This window comes from Aquarana catesbeiana, linkage group LG13, assembly GCF_042186555.1.
Source record: "Aquarana catesbeiana isolate 2022-GZ linkage group LG13, ASM4218655v1, whole genome shotgun sequence".
In the NCBI taxonomy this organism is placed as follows: Eukaryota; Metazoa; Chordata; class Amphibia; order Anura; family Ranidae; genus Aquarana; species Aquarana catesbeiana.
Window position 1 is genome coordinate 96,272,247 of NC_133336.1, and position 13,185 is coordinate 96,285,431.

The following is a 13,185-nucleotide window of genomic DNA, read 5'->3' on the forward strand; positions in this document are numbered from 1 at the left end:
GGCAGGTGACAAAGCAAGTGACAATCTGCAAATGGTGGCAAGTGACAATCTGCAAATGGTGGCAGGTGACGTGGCAAGTGACAATCTGCAAATGGTGGCAGGTGACGTGGCAAGTGTCAATCTGCAAATTGTGGCAGGTGATGTGACAAGTGACAATCCACATCTGGTGGCAGGCGACATGGCAAGCGACAATCCACATCTAGTGGCAGGTGATGGTAGCAAGTTAAAAAGCTGCATCTGCTGACAGGCGATGGTGGGAAGTAACATGATGCATCTGGTGGCAGGAGATGTGGCAAGTGACAAACCCAGGGCTCCCACTGATTCTGCATTATGGTGAGTTGAACCACTTTATTATATATTAGAATGTAACAATAGAAACAATGCACCTCTATCACCCCGACCACATATCAACCATGGTGTCATGATGATTGAAACGCCAACACCAGCCTTTGCCCGCATAAAATTGCTTGCCACCAGCCCCCCCTCCCCCGGGCCTACAAAAAGGTTGGTGACTGCTGCTATGGGCTCTAGCCCCAGATCTTTTGCAGACCTAGCAACGCCCCTGGTTATCAGTATAAAAGACACCTGTCCACAACCTCAAACAGTCACACTCCAAACTCCACTATGGTGAAGACCAAAGAGCTGTCGAAGAACACCAGAAACAAAATTGTAGACCTGCACCAGGCTGGGAAGACTGAATCTGCAATAGGCAAGCAGCCTATAATTAGAATAAGGAAGACATACAAGACCACTGATAATCTCCCTCGATCTGGGGCTCCACGCAAGATCTCACCCCGTGGGGTCAAAATGATCACAAGAACGGTGAGCAAAAATCCCAGAACCACACGGGGGGTCCTAGTGAATGACCTGCAGAGAGCTGGGACCAACGTAACAAAGGCTACCATCAGTAACACACTACGCCGCCAGGGACTCAGATCCTGCAGTGCCACACGTGTCCTCCTGCTTAAGCCAGTACATGTCTGGGCCCGACTGAGGTTTGCTAGAGAGCATTTGGATGATCCAGAAGAGGATTGGGAGAATGTCATATGGTCAGATGAAACCAAAGTAGAACTGTTTGGTAGAAACACAACTCGTCGTGTTTGGAGGAGAGAGAATGCTGAGTTGCAACCAAAGAACACCATACCTACTGTGAAGCATGGGGGTGGCAACATCATGCTTTGGGGCTGTTTCTCTGCAAAGGGAACAGGACGACTGATCCGTGTACATGAAAGAATGAATGGGGCCATGTATCGTGAGATTTTGAATGCAAACCTCCTCCCATCAGCAAGGGCATTGAAGATGAAACGTGGCTGGGTCTTTCAGCATGACAATGATCCCAAACACAGCCCGGGCAATGAAGGAGTGGCTCCGTAAGAAGCATTTCAAGGTCCTGGAGTGGCCTAGCCAGTCTCCAGATCTCAACACCATAGAAAACCTTTGGAGGGAGTTGAAAGTCCGTGTTGCCCAGCGACAGCCCCAAAACATCACTGCTCTAGAGGAGATCTGCATGGAGGAATGGGCCAACATACCAGCAACAGTGTGTGACAACCTTGTTAAGACTTACAGAAAACGTTTGACCTCTGTCATTGCCAACAAAGGATATATAACAAAGTATTGAGATGAACTTTTGATATTGACCAAATACTTATTTTCCACCATAATTTGCAAATAAATTCTTTCAAAAATCAGACATGTGATTGTCTGGATTTGTTTCCACATTTTGTCTCTCATAGTTGAGGTATACCTATGATGACAATTACAGGCCTCTCTCATCTTTTCAAATGGGAGAACTTGCACAATTGGTGGCTGACTAAATACTTTTTTGCCCCACTGTATGTACTGTCAGAAATCTGCTTTAATGTTATTAACCTGTTTTAAGTAGTATGTTTCAGAATAAGCTTGGGTTTGCACACAACTGCAGATCATTCTGAACAAATGGCATCCCTTAGGTGCACATCTCTCTGCATGTAAAGCATCCTGGATTTTGTAGTTGGGGTGATCAGAGGCTTGAAATTTTTTTACTTAGCCAATCAATGGTGCAAATAAATACACTGCACCAGAAGGGTTGTGCACCTAAGCCTCCCAGGATAGCTACCCTATACACACACAAAAAGGAAGTCACCCAATCAGGCTGTTTTGAACAACAATTTCACATCTGTGGATGCTTTTCAATCGGCAATTTTCTCATATACAAAGTAAGCGATCTCAAACTTTCTTTAGCCTTGGTTGATGAAGACACAATATCATGCTTAAAAAAATATATGCAACTCTGTTTTACCGCATACAGAACAGCTCCAAGTCTGGAACCCACATCTACTAGTGTTTTCCCACTCAGATCAGGCAACATTTTCTGGAATAGAAACTTGAGTTCCACGAGAGAAAAAGAATGTGAAATAAAGTCTGTAAACAAAAACAAAACAAAAAAGACAATGGCCAACGAAATCCTGAATTTATGCAATTTACTAGAGCATGCTTGCTCTCACAAGAGTCTGTCATCAAGTAAACTCCTATTCCTCCATACACTGTACATACAGAATAATATGGGATGTGGCATGCTAATGATAATAGCAAGATCTTCTTCAAATCCAGGACTTCAGTACTGAGATCAACAAGATGGAAGTCCTGCTACTAACCTACAGTTATACAACAAATGCTGCATTTTGCTTTATGCAAATTCATTGTCTCTGAATGTGCTGGGGTACAGCCCATAAGAGGGAACAACCTCCTAAACCTAGGGTATATAGCCCCATCAGTCAGGCCATATCCCAATGTGAATGACAGAAATGTCTCTGACCGATAAAGGAAAACTACGTTGTATAATGATTCAGGTCAATTTTCTTGATGGGGCAAAGAAAGCACTAAAAAAAAGCATAGAAAAATCTCTCCCACAATCTACACAACATAAACAGAACAGAAGTTCTAACAATTCTTCTTGATTCCCAAAACTAGAAAAAAGTAATTGGTTGCAGTTGATCTTAAAATCAAACACATGTGAGGACAGTTTTATCATATATTGCCTATAATGCCAGTTCCTGTGGTGAGATAAATATAAGCCTTGCCTCAGGTTTCGAACTCTAATGGTAGCCACACACTTCAACATGATCATACAATGTGATTAAACTGATCAAAGTAAATAAGTGTTGCAAACCTGAGACCCTCTATTCAATAGATTTCAACTCCGCCAACTCCATCAACCACAGCAGAGTTTTAATTATTGCTTCTGACTGACAGGGGCATCTTAATAGCATCATGGACCCCTGGGTAAATTAATGCACTGGGGCCCCTACCAGCCTGCCCCTATCAACGCAGTTGGTAGAATTAAACATACATTTATTTGTATTTTCTCTAAAATTGGTTTTAAACAATAAGAAAAAATTCCATAAATCAAAAAGACCAATCAACACAAATATCCAAACAATATTCTTCTGCGGTCCCTCAGCAGTGCTCCTGGCTCCTCCTCTTCTCGAGTGCCCCATTGAAAAGCCGCTCTCCCTTGGGGCACTCGTGCAGGCGCACTCCCGTGTCCTGCTGCTGCGTGCATTGACACAGACAGCAGGACTCAGCCCCGCCCCCCCGCGTCACTGGATTTGATTGACAGCAGCAGGAGCTAATGACTGTGCTAATGACTGTGCTGCTATCAGTCTATCCAAACAGGACACAAGACACTTACTGGAGCTGGTGTGCTCGTCCCCGTCGCTGGAAAGACTGGGTTCAGGTAAGTAAAAGGGGGGCTCTGGGGAACTGCTGCATCACAGGAGGTTTTTCACCTTAATGCATACTATGCATTAAGGTGAAAAGTCTTGAGGGTTTACAACCTCTTTAAGGAAGAATGCATAGTACTGCAGCTGCTTGTGTAGGCAGGATCTGTACTGCTCTGATCACATGGGATGAATAGGAAAGGAGGGTCGGCAGGAATCGGAGCTGTACACATGCTGTCCACACAAGCAGCGACATTAGTAAGTTGTTCTGCTTTGGGGTTCTCCCTTAACCCATGCAAAGCACTGAAAACTATGGGGGTAAACTGCACCTGGGGCCCCTGGGCACTGCGACAAGACGCCCTGCTGACTGATCAAATAAATAGCTCCATGTGTATTGGAGAACTGAACATAATAAACATTGTAAAAAATTGTTTGGAATAAATTTATGACTGATAGATCATATTTTAATTTGATCGTAAAGTGCCGAACAATATTGTGTGTGTTACATTGTTTGATATTTTTCTTTTACAAGATACATTGTTTGATATTTTTACTCAATGACAGATCACTTTTCCTAGATCAATCAATTCCTTGCTTTTTCCTAGATCAATCACAAATTGCTATGTGTATGGCTACCATAAGAGGCTACAAAGAGCACTCTTCCTACCGCCTACAAAGGTTGGGGCTATGATACATCATTAAATGTCACTACATACTGTCTTTAATTAGCAGATAAAAAAAATAATATTCCTACAGCACAAGAAAGAGGAACAAAACTCTGAAAGCAAGATTGCAGGAGTTGCACTGAATTGGACAAGTATGTAAAATTCAATTAGTGCTCACAAAAAATGCATACATTTACCCATTAATCCCAAAAGCATCAATTTTTAAATTCACTCCTATTGTAATGATGCATGCATATGAATGTTAAAATGCAGTAAACACTGTACCAGTTACAAAACTATCTATCTCAGTGGTTCTCAACCTGGGGGTCGGGACCCCCCCGGGGGTCAAATGACGATTTGCCAGGGGTCACCGAATCCTGGGCTGTTCCTGAATCCCGCACCGCTCTCCCAGCCTTTTCGTGGCCGCATAGCTGAGTGGTTCCTGGAGCCCGTCACCGCCCACTCAGCCTCTTCACAGCCGCCCATTCAGTTCACAGCATGGCTGGGGGGCAGAGACTAAAGGTCAGCTGACTGGTGGGGAATGTGAAGTGGGAGAGGCTGGAGGAGACCTTATATCCTGATTTCAGCAAGAGTGTCACTGCTGCGAGTAACCACAAAGTTGGAGACACAGTGAGTAACACTACCTGTGATTATAGTTGCCATTAAAAGTCCCCACTACAGTTCTCAGATCAGCAGATGACCTTGATCAAGAGAACCTAAGTTGGCTGATCAGAACTCCCCCCAGCACTGCCACTGATGCCATCACCCACCAGCACTGACACTCGTTCAACTCCCCGCCAGCACTGCCACTCATCCCATCCCAAGGAGTAAGAGAAGGAATAAAAATAGAGAATACATGGAATGGAGAGGAAAAGAGGGGGAGGAACAAAGAAAAGGGAGAGAAAGAATAAGAGAACAAGAACGACGGCTAGAGAGAGGGAAAAGGAAAAAAAAAATCAAGAAATTGGGATAGGAAGACATAAAAGGGAAAGAAAGGAGAACAAAGAGAAAGAGTGGTACATTCTTAAATGTACCATAAGGGGTTTTAATACTGTACGAGCGGAAGGGACCCAGGGAGCGCTAAATGTCCATGGGTTAGGGGCGCAAATCACTTGTCTTGCCTTGGGTGCCGACAACCCACGCTATGAAAATAATTTTACTGTTAGGGGTCCCCACAACTTGGGGAATTTTATCAAGGGGTCACGACACTAGAATGGTTGAGAACCACTGATCTATCTGGTAGTGCTACACAAGAATGAATGTAACAAACATGCTGCTGTCCATCTCTTGTTCAAACAGTATCTAGTTTTTCAGCCAAATAAAATAATGGATACTATTAGGCCAGGTTCACACTGGTACAACAACATTGGGAGCTCATGTCGCATGACGTGTGTAAAACAATGATTCACTATGAGAGCCGTCTTAACTGGTCCGACACAAGTCGGTCCGACTTTGAAAATGCTCCCTGCACTACTTTGGTCCGACTTTGATCCTACTTTAGCCTATTGAATATCATTGAAGTTGGATCAAAGTAGGATCCTTGTCCTTACCATCTGACTTGTGACATCCAACATGGTGATTACAACAGCAGTAAAAGGAATTTATGTCACTCTGGGATTGTTTTGATTGGTCAAAGGACAAGTCGTACTACCTCAAGGTAGGAGCAAAATCGTATCTTGTTCATTCAAGTCGTATGGAAGTAGGACTGAAGTATGACCGATGTAGGACAGATGTAGCAGGGCAAAGTAGGATGATAGTCATACAACAGTCGTGTCGTATCAGTGTGAACCCGGCCTTATGCCGTGTACACACAGGCAAACTTTTCGGCATCAAAGGTCCGACGGTCTTTCCGACGGACTTTCGAACGAACGGACTTGCACACACACGATCGCACCAAAGTCCGACGGATTTGAACGTGATGACGTACGACCGGACTAAAATAAGGAAGCGCATAGCCAGTAGCCAATAGCTGCCCTAGCGTCAGTTTTCGTCCGTCGGACTAACATATAGACGAGCGGATTCAGAAAGATTTGAAACATGTTCCAAATCTAAAGTCCGTCTGATTTTCGACCAAAAAAGTCCGCTGCAGGTCCGATGAAGCCCACACACGGTCGGATTGTCCAACGGATTCATCCCGTCGTAGTCCGGTCGAAAAGTACGCCCGTGTGTACGCGGCATTAGGCCCCTTTCACACTTGTGCGACTTCAAAGTCGCACGATTTTACCATGATTTAGTGGCCGTGATTTTGCCATGATTTTACCGTGATTTTGCATGATTTTGCCGCGCTTTGGGATCAGTACTACTTTGTACGACTTTACAGGGTTGGGGTTTACAAAAGCTGCATGTGCTTACAGCTTGTGCTTACAAAGTCGTACTGAAATCGTGTCTATATTATTCAAGTATGATTTGCATGCTACTTGAGGGTTTAACATTGAGGTCTATGAACATCAACTCGCATGGAAGTTGGACCAAAGTAGTGCAGGGACGACTCTGAAGTCGGCACGACTTAAAGTCGTGCCAATATGAATGGTAGTCATTGAAAATCATGGAGAATGACTTGTCATACGATTTTGCAGTACAAAATCGTGGGACAAGTCGAATAAGTGTGAAAGGGGCCTTAATCGTGATCAAGAAATTGATAGCAAGTGGGTGAGTTTTCTACATTCAAGCCAGGTACACACAACCCAGCAGACTGAACGAAAAAAAAAAAAAACTTACAGATCACCGTACTAACACAAGCGATGTTAGTGTGGCAATCTCCCCGCTGGGCTATTGTGTTCTGACAGGTGGACTGCCCCCCTGCCAAAACACACTGATCATTGCTCACAACCATTGGCTGTAAGTGCTGATCGGATGGCGGTTTTCCAGCATGCTTGTTCAACAGAACGATTCCTGCGCAACCGCTGTTTTCGGGCGATGTTCGCCCTGTGTGTACCTAGCCCCAAGCTACATTCGCATGGACAACTAGCACCGGTGCAAATTACAGCAGCGGGAATCTACTGATTTCTACAGCTGTGAGTAAATATCTGCAGCTGCTGAGCTCATACATACTAATGACAGGTTGGTGGTGACCACAGCTATCTATTGCTGTTTGGAGGGACAGTGATTACCTGCGGTGATTGTTGCTGGATGCGCACAAAGTGTGACTGTGATTAGCCACAAACAGCCACTTACAGGTGCCAAAAATGGCTGCAGGAATCAGCAGATTCCTGCCATAGTCATTCACATGGATGTTAGTCACCCATGCGAATGCAGCCTTATTCCTGTGTAGCACTAACAGATACGTTTGTAACTGTTGCAGCAGTTACTGTGTTTTAACACTCATGTACATGCATCATTACAAACAGGAGTGCGTTTACAGTTTATGCTTTTGGGATTGTTAACGAATTTTATAAATTTTTTTAAGCAGTGATTATTTTTATTTACGGACTTTGATTAGGTCATACATTTAGTGGGTTAAAAAAAAGAAAATACCTGGAGGAAATCGTGAAATGTGTTTAGTGTAGGGCTCACCTAAAGGAGCAGTTTTTCTGGATCCACATGACATACAGTAATTACGACTCATCTTCCCCTCCTCACATAATGCATCAACAGTATCATCATCATAAAGGAAAGCATCTACATGAAGGGTTGGCCTCTGAAGACTCTGAATCTGTAAATAAACACAGAAGATAATTAGTGCATGTAAGGTCGGGGAGAATGGATGGATGGATATGGATAGGGTCATTAAAATAACCCAAATGATAAATGGAGGAGATGCATGCATCTTCTAGAGATTATCTGTATTTACACACAGTAGCCAATCAGATACAGTCATAAAGAAGATCTGAATGTCTAGAAATCTCACAATGTCTATCACTTGGTTCTCTGATCCAACCATGGCTTCCAGTGGCAGAATGCTTCGTAAGTCATCAGCAATACAGTTTAGAAGCACATCAGCGTTACTTCTGAGTAAATCTTCTATTTCACCTACAATACAATTTAAAATATTAATTTCACTCATCGCTCAAAAGAGGCTTACAAGTATAAAAGCTCTTTCAATATGTTAACAGCAACTTTTTTTTTCGCTCTTTGTTGAATCTACATTAACCGCTTCAACCCCAGAAAATTTTACCCCCTTCCTGACCAGAGCACGTTTTACAATTTGGCACTGCGTCGCTTTAATTGAAAATCGCGCAGTCGTTCAACGCTGTACCCAAAACAAATTTGTGTCCTTTTTTTCCCACAAATAGAGCTTTCTTTTGGTGGTATTTGATCACCTCTGCGGTTTTTATTTTTTGCGCTATAAACAAAAAAAAGAGCGACAATTTTGAAAACAAAAACAATATTTTTTACTTTTTGCTATAATAAATATCCCCAAAACTTTAAAAAAAAAACAAATTTCTTTATCAGTTTAGGCCAATATATATTCTTCTACATTTTTTGGTAAAGAAAATCGCAATAAGCGTATATTGATTGGTTTGCGGAAAAGTTATAGTGTCTGTAAACTATGGGAAAGATTTATGGCATTATTATTATTATATTTTTTTTTTTTACTAGTAATGGTGGTGATCTGCGATATTTAGCAGTACTACGATGGACAGATCGTAGACTTTTGACACTTTTTTTGGGACCATTGGCATTTATACAGCAATCAGTGCTATAAAAATGCACTGATTACTGTGTAAATGTAACTGGCAGGGAAGGGGTTAACACTAGGGGCGATCAAGGGGTTAATTGTGTGTTCCCTCACTGTGTTCTAACTGTATGGGGATAGAATTGACTAGGAGAGGAGCCATATAATTTTCCCTACTTAGTAGGAACAAACAATATGGCTCCTCTCCTCTGACAGCACAGGGATTTGTGTGTTTACACACACAAATCCCCGTGCTGACGCTCGTGCATGCGAGCTCCTGCTGGCCACACGCATCGGGTCCCCTGCCATGCGGCGGTGCGCACGTTCCCTTTGGTGGCTGAAAAAGGGTAGGACGTACCCGTACAGGATTTCGCCCAGGAGAGCCACTGTGCTGCAGTATATCTGCGTGACACGGTCGGCAAGTGGTTAACCAGAACTGCTACTAAACAGATCTACATGCTCATTCTATTACTAGAGCTAACGTTTCTGTATTCTTTTTGAATTTTTAAGATTGAATTATTTTACAGTATAAGCAGCTAGAGAGGCCAGTGAGGTCTTGATTTAACTACCTCAATACTGGACACTTTCACCCTCTTCCTTCCCAGACCAATTTGCAGCTTTCTGTGCTCTTGCACTTTGAATGACAATTACTCAGTCATGCTACACTGTACCCAAATTACATTTTTACACACCAATTCACCACTGGGTTTTTCATTTTTTGCGATATATATTTAGCGAAAAAAGAGCAAAACTTTTGAAAAAAAAAACAATATTTTGTATTTTCTGTTTTAAAAGAAATCCAATAAAATCTAATTTCGTCATAAATTTAGGCCAGAATGTATTCTGCTACATGTCTTTGGTAAAAAAAAAAATCCCGATAAGTGTATGATAATTGGTTTGTGTGAAAGTTATGCTATGAATCAATCAAGGGGGGTATCGATATTGATCGCCAAAAGAGTGCCCTTTGAGTTAATCACACTAGAATCGGATAGATTAGGAAGATATATCTTCCTGCATGCTACCATGGGAGGCAACTCCCTATTGATTTTGGCGTGTTACACCCCCCCCCCCCCCCTTTTTCGATTGAAGTGGTGTTGAAGGGACTGGCATTCATGGCCCAGAACCCATCAGTTCCAGCGGTTTGGATGGGTGACTTTAACCAAACCATGAGTCCAAACATGGACAGACCAGGCCAGGGGGATACACCCGGGGTTCTACCTCACCAAACCAGGCTCTGTAGACTATTTACAGAATTTGCCCTCACAGACGTATGGAGATGGCAAAACCCGACTAAAAAAGCATACACATGTCACTCGGTAGGCTGTGATACGATGTCCAGAATTGATTTTATATTGGTCTCAAACTCACTACTGCCCAAAATTACAGGGTCGGGTATGGCTCTAAGAGCTCTATCAGACCATTCACCCTGCTGGATAACAGCATCTCTATTAAAAGCAACACCCACCTCTACTTGGAGGCTGAATCCATTCTGGTTGTCGGTCCTGCCTGATCTCGAGAGTATAGGGCAAGAGCTACAATATATCCTAAGCAACTTAAGATTTACAGATTCAGACACTGCAGTCTGGGATAACTTTAAAAATCAAGCTAGTAGACTAATATCATCAAGAATAAACAGATTCAAAAGTTCCTCTAAACTGTTATTACAAATGACCTCTGACAAACTGCAGGAATTAGAACAGGTATACGCACAAGATCCCAGTACTGACAATCTTCATAAAGTACAATTGCAATCCAGAGCAGTAACCCAAATGCATACAGAGAAAGCCAAACAACAGGTTTTTTTCAAAAAACAAAGAATTTTTGAACACGGTGAGCAAGCAGGTAGACTACTGGCATATTTAGCTCATTTAAATGAAAAATCCCCAGTGGTGGTGTCCCTGGCTACCCAACAGGGAGACTCGGTGACCGACCCACACCAAGTAACAGACATCTTCCTAAACTTTTATAGGAATTTATACAAAACTCAGAGTACACACTCCACGCAAGAAATTAAAAATCACTTACACAGTATTCAGTTTCCTAGACTCACCACAGAACAGGTCAAGCTACTGGACGCCCCCATTAGCTAAGAGGATATATCTGAAGCACTATCCCAGCTAGCTAAATCTAAGGCACCTGGTCTGGATGGCCTACCACTAGAATTCTACACTGCATTCCCTGACATTCTAATCCCGAAATTGCAAAAATTCTATCAACAAATATTTAAACATAAAACACTCCCTCCATCAATGCAAGAAGCACAGATAATAGTTCTACCCAAACCAGGAAAAGACCCTAGATATCCCGAGTCCTACCGTCCAATCTCGCTACTTCAAGTAGATATTAAAATATTGGCCAAAATCCTAGCATCCCGTCTAAATAAAGTCATACTATCACTAATTCACCCTGACCAGACAGGCTTTATGCCCGGAAAAAATACGGCCATGAATATAAGAAGACTTTTTTTTAAATCTCCAAGCGCAGCACGACAATCCAGGTACCAGAGTAGTGGTGGCCCTAGACACAGCAAAGGCCTTTGATTCAGTGGAATGGTCTTTTTTATGGGAGTGCCTACGAGAATATGGGTTTGGTCCAAATTTTATACAGTGGGTACAAATTCTCTATCAATCACCAAAAGCACGGGTCTTCGTTAATGGCTGCATGTCAGGGCAATTTCCTCTTGAAAGAGGCACACGCCAGGGATGTCCCCTTTCCCCACTGCTATATGCCCTGGCAGCCGAGCCATTGGCCATAGCCATAAGAGGTGACACTGACATAGTTGGACTAAGATTAGGTAACTACATCGAAAAGATCGGACTATACGCAGATGACACGATACTCTATCTAGCTGATCAAGGCCCGTCGCTACAAGCGGCTTTGGACACTATAGATAAAATGGGAAAATTCTCAGGCCTACGTATAAATTGGGAAAAATCACAGATACTCCCCATAGACCAGTTTCCTCCAACCAATATACATCCAGACCTACCATTAGTCAGGGTAAACACTATTAAATATCTAGGGGTACTAGTTACAAGGGACCTACGCGAGTACACAACAACATAGAACCTCTGTTTGCCATGATAAAAACAAAAACGCAAGCCTGGTCCAAACTACCACTGGGAGTAATGGGGAGGATAAACATCATAAAAATGATTATCCTGCCCAAGATCCTATACATGGTATGGCACGCCCCACTATATGTACCTACTGGGATATTTTAAAAAATGGAATCTATTTTGAACACCTTTGTTTGGGGACATCAAAGACATAAGGTAGCTTGGCATGTCCTTAAAAACCCTGCAGACATGGGGGGAACATCTCTACCGGATCTGCAGGAATATTATATAGCGGCACAGCTGTCACACATGCACCACTACCATAACAATGAAAAACAGCGGTATAGTACACTAGTATCTAGTATCCCAGACAGCCCCTTAACTACCCCACTTCAAGTTATACTACGGGGAGGTCAGGTTAATAGGAAAGGTCCACAATTTAACGACGGGGTACTCAATCATCACCAAAAAATATGGGGAATAGCCCAGAAAAAACTTAGAATAGGGTACATCCACTCCCACACTCCTTTATGGGCCAACAACCAGTTAGCGGAGCTTAAAAAAATACCAGACCCTAATTTATGGGCTAAATATGGAATTATATACCTACACCAAGTAATGACAGATTCTAGGCCTAAAGCATTTCAAACTCTTAACCACTTCAGCCCCGGAAGGTTTTACCCCCTTCCTGACCAGAGCACTTTTTACAATTCGGCACTGCGTCGCTTTAACTGCTAATTGCGCGGTCATGCAATGCTGTACCCAAACGAAATTTGCGTCCTTTTCTTCCCACAAATAGAGCTTTCTTTTGATGGTATTTGATCACCTCTGCCGTTTTTATTTTTTGCACTATACACGGAAAAAGACCGAAAATTTTGAAAAAAAATGATATTTTCTACTTTTTGTTCTAAAAAAAATCCAATAAACTCAATTTTAGTCATACATTTAGGCCAAAATGTATTCGGCCACATGTCTTTGGTAGAAAAAATGTCAATAAGTGTATATTTATTGGTTTGCGCAAAAGTTATAGCGCCTACAAACTAGGGTACATTTTCTGGAATTTACACAGCCTTTAATTTATGACTGCCTATGTCGTTTCTTGAGGTGCTAAAATGGCAGGGCAGTACAAAACCCCCACAAATGACCCC

The 13,185-nt window shown here is 42.6% G+C and overlaps 1 protein-coding gene across 5 annotated transcripts in view; it reads right to left on the reverse strand.

Annotated features, from left to right (window-relative positions):
- LOC141117682 (uncharacterized) overlaps positions 1-13,185 on the reverse strand; it is a 69,195-nt gene that overhangs the window by 38,377 nt on the left and 17,633 nt on the right. For 4 of the 5 annotated variants that reach the window (XM_073610656.1, XM_073610651.1, XM_073610655.1 and 1 more), the window contains exons 2-4: positions 8,211-8,332; positions 7,838-8,015; positions 2,279-2,400 (exon numbers count right to left, since the gene is read on the reverse strand). In XM_073610656.1, coding sequence (XP_073466757.1) covers positions 2,279-2,400; positions 7,838-8,015; positions 8,211-8,332 — 422 coding nt within the window. The remainder of the gene's footprint in view (positions 1-2,278; positions 2,401-7,837; positions 8,016-8,210; positions 8,333-13,185) is intronic. The other variant, XM_073610652.1, reaches the window with a different exon arrangement.